Raw genomic sequence first — 11,520 nt, 5'->3', positions numbered from 1 at the left:
ACCACAAAGAAATTGGAAACTGCAGCAACTGGGACATGATTATCTTCTCTTTCATGTCAGGTTTGTCTTTTACTGTGACACAGCAAAAGAAATATTTGTACAGCTATCTAGAGATAACCAGAAATGCCATGTCCTAGTCGGAATGAGCTGCTGATGTAGAACTAATTAGGACAGGTTTACTATCAATAGTGACCAAAGGGGACTATCCCCCCCCACCCCTGCCCACAGTAATGCCCACAGCTCCTCTGTAATCAGAAGTGGGGAAGCCTCCAGAGTAATAGCAGCAAGATTTAGATAGGAATCTTTAAGCAAGCAGAGGCTGGCGTGTTTGTTGGCCTCTAGGAAACAGTCTTGTGAAATGTTTAGTTGGAGGCTTATAGCACTTGCCAAGGCTCTTGACTGAACAGCAGTCTGGCTAGATTTCCTTCTTCAGTTCAATGTTCAAAATGGTAAAATAATGTCTAATAACTCAGAACTGGGCAGTCCTTTTTTTAATGAAAATAACAATGCGCAATTACATTTTTGTCACTGAGGACTATGAAGAACTAAATGGAAGAGACTTAAATCTGTCAGTGCAATGAACAGTTTTGAATAGTGAGTGCTATAGCACTGCCTGTCCCACAGGGATTAGTGTTTCATTGTGCTTTTTTAGCTTGTTGAATTCACAAATGCCACAAACTTACAGTGTAGAAAGTATGTGAAAAACAAAGAGCCAAACCCCCTCATTTGCTAAAACTGCCTTTTATTTCGAACTTATCATTTTAATCTTAAAAAGATATTTTGGACGGCACACAGCCTCAGAATCAGCACCTTTGCATTTACAAACTACAGAGAATCCCTGTCAATTTATGTTTCCCTAACTGCAACTTTTAAATCACGCAGAAAATCTTACTCTTTGTTCCTGTTTTCTATGAAAGGCATAACAGCACATTGCTGCAACAAGATTGCATGTTATGAAGATTCCATTCACAAAATAGATTTAAAGCAAGTTAGATACTAATTTAGTAATTTCATCATAACTGCAAACTATAATGCAAATGCCTATATAAATACACAGTTCAGCTTTGGTGATATGCTACCTTTTCCTCTTTTTTGTTCATTTACACTCCAGTTCACAAGAGCATCATTAGTGCAAATTAATGAGGTTTTACTGTACAGTTATCTTGTAACAAGCTCTTAGATACATTTCAACTGATTGATGCAATTATTGAATTAATTTCCAGTGTCTGGTTTGGTGAGAGAGTTCTCAAGCTCTTCTGCAGGATTAGATTTCTTCTGGCTTGGGATAGCAGGTAGGACACGGCTTGGTTTCAGAGGCTCTCCTGATAGACCAGGCAAGAGAGAATAGAGCAAATGACTCTGAGAATGTCCCCTTTTCTGGGACCTGGAGGTTGGGGCTGGTGGGAGAATAACTGCACCAGTCCTTAGGGAATTTAAAGGCAGGGACTTAAACTTCTTAGCACCCTGAGATGGTAGCTGAACTAGAAGAAAAAAAAAAGACAAAAAGAGTGCACAGAAAGTGAAAAGCATGACATTTTTACAAATGAGTTTGCTACTTTCTTTGAACTGTTATTAGTTTGTCTTGTGTTGTGTGTACTCAAACCTGCATTTGGAAAATGTGATCAAAATTGAGTAAAAAGATCGCTAAAGCCTGGGAAGACTAATCTTCAGCTGAAGAAAACAACTCCAGTATTAAGCAATTTACATTGTGTTTGGTGATCAATAAGACCTGAGAAGTTCAAAAGTTTACTTTTGATAAGCAGAGAATCTATAATTTGTCTGAAGGAGACTTGTTCTGTTTGGAGAGATTTCCACAAGACATTTTTTCATCAAAAACCACAGGCTAAGTGAAATGGAAATGTTCCAAGGGATTGTATTATTTTTAACAAAACCTTTGGGGGAGGATGCTCTAGTACCCAGGGTAAATTCTCATCAAATTCTTAGGAAGATGAAATGGAAGAATGTGGAACACTGTGAGTTGCTCTAGGCACAGGCCATCATGAAGACAATTCAACTTGTGCTCTGCAAGTCACAGGCCACAAAAGTAGCCCGTTACCCTGGAGCGCACAGAGACCTGCACTGAAACACAAGAGCCACAGCTGTTGTATGTCTTGTGCATCAGCAGTCTTGTAAGAAACTGTGAATTTAGATCATCCTTAATCTCCTGTGCACACTCTGCAGTGTAACATGGTTTGTGCTTTAAAGTTAATGTAGTTTTATATCTTCTTTAGATTGAAATCCTCATGCTCCTTCATTCAGGCAACTCACTAAATCCTGATTTTTAAAAAAGAGAATTTGAAAACTTCATTGTAGACCTATTTTCCTCTACCTTGGAATTTAATGTGAATTGCATTAACTTTTTTTCATTTAGTTCTTCATTTCATTCACAAGCAATTTGTATGGAAACAGTTTGGGTTTTTTATCTTAATTATATGAAGAGTTCCTTACTGGAGCTAATACCGTCTGTGTTTTGGCTACAGAATCTTCCTTGCAATTTCTCACATTAATTTTTCCTTGCTTGCATCCTCATCCCATCTGTGATTTCCTTCCATGTGCATCTGTTGTGATGAATATATGAGAGGCTATTAATGTTTTCCTTTGAGAATTTATAGTTTGAGTTTCTTCTCTACTGTTCATGACAGCCTACAGAAGGTTATTTGGATTCTTTGTCTATTTGACTGTCTTCATCCTTTGAAACTAATCACAGATGCTTCCTTGTGATCAAGTATTAAAAACCCTTCTCACTTGTCTTCAGAATGGTATCATGCTTGTGTCCTGGTTCTTTACATATAGGAAGAACCCTGCTATAAAGCACTCTGCTCAAAAGGTGACCATCTCAGTCTGTCATTATCTTTCCATTTCCTAGTCAACTCCAATGAAAATATGAGTGTTTATGTTTGCATTTTTCCTGGCAGCTCCCTTGATTATTACCCTTTCATAATCTCTGACAGAAATTTTCCTGGTGCAGATTCAGTGAAATTCTACATAAATAAGAAATGGAGAATATTCTTTCTTAACCCAATGAAAATCTTTTGTAATTCCAGAGAAATATCCAAAGTTAATCTAGATTGGGACCATTTTAATAGAGGATAAATTGATAAGTGAACTGATTTCTTTTAGAAATAACAGACTACATAATCAATTTACATGAACACTTGTGATAAGCTGGACCTTACAAGTTAATGTTGACCATAAAAAAAATTGCCAAACCAAACTAAAAATTCAGCACACTTGAGGACCTCATAAATAGAATAATGGATGAAGTTTCTTGAGGGCTGAAGTGAGGAATTATGTAGTTTTCGTATAGAAGGATTACTAACTTTGTCACAATTTTTCATAAAAAATAAGGTAGATCCATTACTATAATGTGGACACACACCTGATGAAAAAAATGCACTCAAGATGTCATTTTCTGGAGAGCAGGTTTACAGTGCAAAATCTTAGAATCATAGAATGGTTTAGGTTGGAAGGGACCCTAAAGATCACCTTTCTATCCTTGCCATGGGCAGGGATGGCTTCCACTAGACCGGGTTGCTCAAAGTCCCATCCAACCTGGCCTTCAACACTTCCAGGGATGGGGCATCCACAGCTTCTCTGGAACCTGTTCCAGTGTCTCGCCACCCTCACAGTAAAGAATTTCTTCCCAATACCTCATCTAAATCTATCCCATTTCAGTTTAAAGCCTTTACCCCCTGTTCTGTCACTATATGTCCTTGTAAAAAGTCCTTTTCTGGTTTTATTGTAGTCCCCCTTTAGGTACTTGTCCTAGTTGCTGGCTGGGGTTAAACCACAACAGTCCTGGAGGGCTGCTATAAGGTCTCCCTGGAGCCTTCTCTTCTCCAGGCTGAACAACCCCAGCCCTCTCAGCCTGTCTTTATAGCAGAAGTTCTCCATCCCTCTGATAATCAGTAAGAAATTCAGATAATAAAACTCAGTAAAGGCAAATGCAAACCACTACCCTTAGGGAATACAAACAGAGAAATCCCAAACCACCAAAATTCCAAATGTAGGGTGGGTAGTAACTGGCTAGGCGAGTAACAGTCCTGCAGGTAACTGGGTTCACAGACTGTGCCTGAGTCAGACATACACTGAAGAAATTCAGGCAGAAACCCTGCAGCTTCTGTGCCTTGGCAAAGCAGAAGCACATCAGTCATGTCACGGAAGCCCTTCTGTGTCTGTAGATTCTCTATTACATAATTAGTAAGTCAGAAATTTGCCCTGTTGAAAAAAATGTTACCTCTAATGTCTGCAGTGGGCACTGAAAAAACTTTGCAACTATGGGGTTTTTTTACTGTATACATTGCACAAAAGAGGCTAAAGTTTTTGCCATATTCCCCCGTACCATATGCCATATACTCACTTTATCTTTCATTATTTATTTATCAGGAGCATTAAATCTCTTAAGACTCACCAGGTATCTATTTGGGGCAAAGCAGAATCTTTATGGAGAGGATTTAAAAAATCGGTAATTTTTCTTTTCATGTAAATTTCAGTATAATTCAAATTGCGATGGCCTGAGCAGCCAGGGTTTACTACATCTGCCTCCCTTTTGGCAATGCAGTGTAATTCATGGGTCACATTCAAGATCACTCATGTTCAGATGTTCAGGAAATTGCTTAGTTCTGCTTTCCATAAAAAAAATTATACCATTAATACTTTGCTTTATTTTGTGTTGAACTTGTGTGAATCAGGCAGGGCTAAATACAATAAATGAGCCCATCTGTTTTCTGGCACATGACAAAATGCTCTGAGTTTATTGACATTTTGGTGTGTAAACAAATGCATATTGAGAGTCTCACTTGTTTCCCTTTCTGGAGCATAGGCATGTGTTCATGCATTCAAAGATCACACCGCTGTAAGGTAACTTGAGAACACTTTACATATTAGACAAGGCCTTAGCGATGGGTTTAAGTAGGGCAACAGCAGCCATAGTTTAACTTCACCGCCATGACTGGGTAGCTATCACAAACCCATGCTCATGGACCTGAAAGTTCTGGTGGACAGCAAGGTGCCCATGAGCCAGCAGTGTGCCCTTGTGGCCAAGGCGGCCAGTGAGATCCTGGGGGGCATTAGGAGGAACGTGGCCAGCAGGTCGAGGGAGGTGGTTGTCCCCCTTGGCTCTGACCCGGTGAGGCTGCATCTGGAGTGCTGTGTCCAGTTGTGGGCTTCCAGTTCAACAGAGGCAGAGGGTCCAGTAGCGGGCTACAAAGATGATGAGGGGATTGGATCATCTCCCTTCTGAGGAAAGGCTGAGAGAGCTGGGCCTTTTTAGCCTGGAGAAGACTGAGGGTATCTTATCAATGCATACAAATACCTTAAGGGTGGGTGTCAGGAGGACAGGGCCAGGCTCTTTTCAGCCATGCCAAGTGACAGGACAAGTTTGTGGCAACAGCCACAAACTGCAACACAGGAATTTCCATCTGAATAGGAGAAAAAAATTCTTTACTTTGAGAGTGACAGAGCACTGGAACAGGCTGCCCAGACAGGCTGTGGAATCTCCTTCTCTGGAGACGTTGAAACCTGCCTGGACACAGTTCTGTGCAACCTGCTCCAGGTGAACCTGCTTTAGCGGGGAGTTGGACTAGATGATCTCCAGAGGTCCCTTCCAACACCAATCATTCTGTCATTCAAAGAAGTAAAAAACAGCACCCAAACATCAGTGCTTTCCACCTAGTCCTACATACTGTACTCAGTTTCAGATATTTCATAAGGATTTTGGGACTGGTACATGTATGGTTGAAATAATACACATAATGAAATAATACATATAATGACTGGTATTAGTGTATGTATTGAAACACACAAGCCTGGACCCAGCACTGGGGTCTGTGAGAGACAGAACTCTAAAGGCTGGCTGCCATACATTCAGAAGCTATGTACAGCAAAAGCACCAGTAATTGTTCACATTCAGAGGGCAGAGTCAGCTACAGAAGACCTAGTGATACAATAAGAGCTACTAATTCAGGGAGCCTTTTCCACTCAGTAGTAACTTTCAAGTGGCTGCTATTACAAACTGCAGAGGCAAGAATAAGGCTGTCAGTGAGGCATTGCCCAAGGAGTATGTACTCCAGCAGAAGGGATGGCTCTTAGATTCTCTTCCTTTTGCAAGCATTGGATATAGTGGCCCTCTGCAGAGAGGAGAGTGCTTTGTGGAATCCTTTGCTGTTAACTTGGGAAAGAAGGAATTTCAAAACATGATGAATAACAGCAAAAACAACCACTGATCCCCAGAAAATACTGTGAAATGACCTGCAGCCATAGATAATTCCCACCCCCTCCAGCAAGTAATAACCTCACTATGGCTTCAGACCTTTTAAGCCACATGAAGAAGTGAGAGCAGTGGAGAGTTCTCTAGTAGTATTTGCTTGGGAAATTATTCTAGCACTGTGTGTGCAGTGTGTGATAGCTGTAAGCCTGTTTTCCAGGGCTCACTGGGAGAGTTGTGTGATGAGATAGAAAGGGTGTGCTAGGGGTAGAGCAACAGCATGCAGAATAACAGAGATGCCAGGCTGTGCTGAGGCTACAAAAGAAGCCATGTGAGGGACCTCTCTGGCACTGGAAATATCTGGAGGGTGGGAGTTTATAAACCATGGTTTAAAGTCACTCAAGTACTCTTTTCCTAGGCTACTGTTCCATTCCTATTATCCTCTTTCTAATCTGTATTTTTAAATATTTTTGCTTAGAGATTAAAGCATCTCTTCCTTTTTTTCATTGCCCTTCCTTTTTTGGGAAATTCTTCTTCTTTCTGTTAACCTCTGAGTAGTTTCAGTTCTCTTTCTAATTTATGCTTATTTTATTGTTCTAGCACCCTGGTTGCCTTCCCCCCCGGCTGCCCCGCACTGGCTTTGTGGCATGTTTTTAACACACATTTTGTGTAACAAAATTATTACACACAAATCTTTATATTCAAACTGTCGAGGAAGACATTTGCCTGGATAAAGGCTGTGTCCAGAACAGCAGAACAGCAGTATTTTTAGGGCTGGATAGAGGATGAGTGAAATCTTTGCTCTGAATCAGTTACTTGGAAAGCTCTAGGGTCAAATTTGTATTAACAGAAGAAATGTGATCTGTTTAGCAAATAACTTCAGTTTTCTGTTCTTGGCTTGAAGCAAGAACAGAAAAATTCAAGCAGTAAAGGCACCTGGATAAATGTGCTGTGTTAGTTAATTAAACCATGACTATTAACTGTGATAATTGTATCTTATTTGTAAAACACAGGTTTTGGAATTAGACTAGAACGAAAACCCTGGCTGTTTGTCTCAATTACTGCAAAAACATCAGTGATGATGAAATCATTTTTTACGATTTTGCTTACAACTATGTTTATAAGACACTGAGAACATTAGTAGAAAGCTTAAAAACAGAAGACTTGGAGCTGGGGTTTTGAAAGCACTTTTCTTTCCTCTGAGAGCAGAGGAGACCACCTCAGTATTGCACATATCTCTGCTTTTCTTCTTCCTCTCTTCTTCCACTTAGCAGCAGTGCTGGATTCTGTATTCCCCCTACCTAACCTGATGTTCCCTATAAAGCTACCTCAGCTGTTTCGTTTTTAGTGATATTGTTATAGCTGCAGAATTGCTTCTGAAACTGAGATCATAAGAGGCAATTAATCTTAAATTTAGCTCTGAAATGTGAATGCTTTAGGACCTGGCTGACCTGCAGGATGACATATAGTAAGCTGCAAATCCTCATCCAAAATACACTGGGGGATTTGCACTTAGTGGAGCACAAGAATGTGAGGGCAGGACACTGCTGGGAGTAGGGCTAGTGTTTGGATGTGAAGAACATTTCCCAGCCACTGGCTGAATCCTGCCTGGACACTCACTAAGTCTTGAAATTCTGCTGGGGCTGTGGGAGCAGGGTGAGACTTTCCCTGCTCTTTGGGACCTTGCTTGTTACTGCTTTGGGAATGAGGAGCTGGCTGAAAGTGCAGAGGAAAAAAAGGCTGCTGCTTTCTCCAGCCTGTTCTTTTATCTCCTATGTTATAGAAGCTACCCAAACCAGTTGCTGTTAGAATGAGTGACACCCATCCTCATGTGAAATCTAGTCTATGTGCTGTGCTTAAGAGAGAGAGATAGGACATCTCTTCACCTATCTAACATTTAGAAAATTACAAAGTTTTTGGAAACCTGATGATTTTGTTCTAATCCTCTTCCCCCTAATTTTTGCTAGCAAAAGGACACAAAAATCAGTGTCATGGTATTTTTCGCGCTGTCTGCAGAAAAGTCATTCCTTATCCTGGCTTTCATCTCACATATCCAACCTTTCTCTGCCAGGCAGTCATTAGGGTGTAGTCATCCATCTCTACATCTTGTAAGTCACCATGTTATATCATGTCTTGCCCCCTGTGAAAAGCTGCTGGAGTCCTACAAGCATATGCAATCAAGAGTGAAACAGAGTGTGAAAAATCCTATGTCTATGAGAATTCCAGTCACCACTGCTCTGGGAAAGAAGTGTAGAACCAAACTCTCCTCTGTATTGATGTGCATTGCTTTTACTAGGCCAACTCTTTGGAACTCATTGGAGTAAACAGGTTGTGATCCATAGCACAGTCCAGCTGGAGGTGGGCCAGTCAGTAGTGTAATACCCCAGGAACTGGTAGAGGGCTAGTACTATTTAATGTCTTCATTAGTGACTTGGATGATGGGGCACAGTGCACCTTCTGCAAGTCTGCAAATTACATGAAACTGGGGCAGATGAATGATAGAGCAGATGGGTGTGTTGCCATTCAGAGAGACCTTGACAGGCTGGAGAAATGGACAGACGAGACTCTCACAAAGGGAAATGTAAAGTCCTGCACCTGGGGAGGAATAACTGCTTGCACCAATACATGCTGAGGATCAAACAGCTGAAAAGGAGCTTCTCAGAAAGGGACCTGGGACCCACCGACAGGCAGCAAGCTGAGCATGAGCCAGCAATGTGCCCATATAGCAAAGAGAGCCAACATCACCTGGGGCTGCATTAGGAAGAGCATTGCCAGTAGATTGTGGGAGGTGATCCTTCCCCTCTGCTCACTACTGGTGAGACACATATGGAATACTGTGTCCAGTATTGGGGCCTCTAGTAAAAGAGAGACATGGTCATACTGGATAGGATTTAAGGGATTGGAGTGTCCAAACTTAAAGGGGAGGGTAAAAGAGCTGGAACTGTTCAGCCTTGAGAAGGCAACTCAGGGGATCTTGTTAATATGTATTGGGGGGAGTAATGAAGGAGCCAGACTTTTCTCCGTGGTGTCCTATGAAGGAAAAAAAGAGTCAATGGGCACAAATAGGATGAGGAAAAAGCCTGAGGTACTTAATGCTTTCTTTGCCTCAGTCTTTAATTGTAAGACCAGTTGTTTTCTGGTTACGCAGTCCCCTGAGCTGGAAGACAGAGACAGGGAGCAGAGTGAAAACCACATAATCCAAGGGAAAATAGTCACCTATGTGCTATACCACTTAGACACACATGAATCTATGGAGCTGGATGGGATCCATCCAAGGGTACTGAGGGAGCTGGCAGAAGAGCTCGCCAAGCCACTTTCCATCATTTATTAGCAGTTCTGGCCAACCAGGAGACTAGAGGTCAGCCAGTGTGATGCCCACCTACAAGAAGGGCAGGAAGGAGGATCTGGGGAACTACAGGCCTGTCAGCCTGACCTCGGTGCTGGGGAAGGTCATGGAGCAGAACATCCTGAGTGCCATCACGTGGCATGTGTGGGACAGCCAGGGGATCAGGCCCAGCCAGCATGGGTTTAAGAAGGGTAGGCCCTGCTGGACCAGCCTCATCTCCTTCTATGACAAGGTGACCCCCCTAGGGGATGAGAGAAAAGCTGTGGATGTTGTGTACCTGGACCTTCGTAAAGCCTTTGACATTGTCTCCCACAGCATTCTCCCGGAGAAACGCTGCTCATGGCCTGGATGGGTGTGCTCTGTGCTGGGTGAACAGCTGGCTGGACGGCTGAGCCCAAAGAGTGATGGTGAGTGGAGTTAAATTGAGTTGGCAGCCAGTAACACGTGGTGTTCCCCAGGGCTCAGTATGGGGCCAGTTTTGTTTCATATCTTTATTGATGATGTGGATGAAGGGATTGAGTGCGTCCTCAGTAAGTTTGCAGACAACACCAAGACGGGGGGATTGTTGATCTGCTGGAGGGCAGGAGGCTCTGCAGAGGGGTCTGGGCAGGCAGGACTGACTGGCTGAGACCAGCTGGGTCACAACAACCCCTTGCAATGTTACAGGCCTGGGGAAAAGTGGCTGGAAAGCCGCTTGGTGGTAAAGAACCTGGGGATGCTGGCTGGTGGCTAGCTGAATGTGAGCCAGCAGTGTGCCCAGGTGGCCAAGAAGGCCAGCAGCATCCTGGCTTGTATCCAAAACAGCATGGCCAGCAGGACTAAGGAATTGATTGTCCCACTGTACTCACTGGGGTGAGGCCACACCTCGAATACTGTGTTCAGTTTTGAGCCCCTCACTACAAGAGGGACGTTGAGGTGCTGAAGTGTGTCCAAAGGGCAACAAAGCTGGTGAAGGGCCTAGAGAACAAGTCCTGTGAGAAGCAGCTGAGGGTACTGGAGCTGTTTAGCCTGGAGAAAATTAGTTTCAGAGGAGACCTCATCACTCTCTATAGCTACCCGACAGGATGTTGTAGACAGGTGGAGGTAGTCTCTTCCCCCAGATAACAAGTGATAGGACAAGAGAGAATGGCCTCAAGTTGCACCAGGGGAGGTTTAGATTGGGTATTAGGAAAAAATGATTCACCAAAAGGGTGGTCAAGTATTGGTACAGGCTGCCCAGGAAGTGGTTGAGTTATCTATCTGGAGATATTTAAAAGACGTGTAGATGTAGCACCTGGGGACATGGTTTAGTGGTGGACTTGGTAGTGTTAGGTTAATGGTTGGACTTCCATCTCAAAGGTCTTTTCCAACCTAAATGATTCTATGGTTCTATGAAAGGGTTGTTAGACACTGGAACAGTTGCCCAGAGAAGTTGTATAATCCCCATCCTTAGAGACATTTAAAAACTAATTGGATATGATCCTGAAGAATCTTCTGTAGGTGACCCCTCTATGGGCAGGGGGATTATACTAGACAATCTCCAAAGGAGCATTCCAACATCAGCCTTTCTATGATGTTGTGAAAAAGGAACATGAAACCTCCCTCAAGCCCTCAGATGCAGTGGTGGTGGCACAGTTTGATCCTGTAACTGAGACTTGCCTGTACTTACTTTTGTGAACACAGTGGTTGGGTATGGGAGCTAGGCTGTTCCGTACAGGAGTAAGGTTTTTTGTTTTGGGTTGGTCTATGGGCATCTGTTGAAATTTTTTACCTGTGAAAGACAAAGATAATCTGTTACCATAAGAAAATAATTGTAAATAATACAGTGCACTGTAGATCTCTGGCTTCTAGAAAAAAAGGAAAACATAGCAATTCTCAGAAATAAGTAATAACAACAGACCGACTATTGCTTTGTTCTCTTCATGTTCACTAAGAAGAGTGATTGATTTAATATAGCTTTCACATGTACCCTTATCACTTCCTCTCATAT

At 42.5% G+C, this 11,520-nt stretch overlaps 1 protein-coding gene across 1 annotated transcript in view; it reads right to left on the bottom strand.

Moving 5' to 3' along the window:
- Positions 1 to 628: 628 nt before the first annotated feature.
- ANKRD55 (ankyrin repeat domain 55) overlaps positions 629 to 11,520 on the bottom strand; it is a 50,807-nt gene continuing 39,915 nt past the window's right edge. The window contains exons 10-11 of the mRNA XM_055791483.1: positions 11,200 to 11,301; positions 629 to 1,481 (exon numbers count right to left, since the gene is read on the bottom strand). Coding sequence (XP_055647458.1) covers positions 1,213 to 1,481; positions 11,200 to 11,301 — 371 coding nt within the window. The 3' untranslated portion in view covers positions 629 to 1,212. The remainder of the gene's footprint in view (positions 1,482 to 11,199; positions 11,302 to 11,520) is intronic.

Source organism: Falco peregrinus, chromosome Z, assembly GCF_023634155.1.
Source record: "Falco peregrinus isolate bFalPer1 chromosome Z, bFalPer1.pri, whole genome shotgun sequence".
NCBI classification, from domain to species: Eukaryota; Metazoa; Chordata; class Aves; order Falconiformes; family Falconidae; genus Falco; species Falco peregrinus.
Note: the sequence above shows the minus strand (reverse complement) of the source record. Positions and strands in the feature narration are given on the sequence as shown.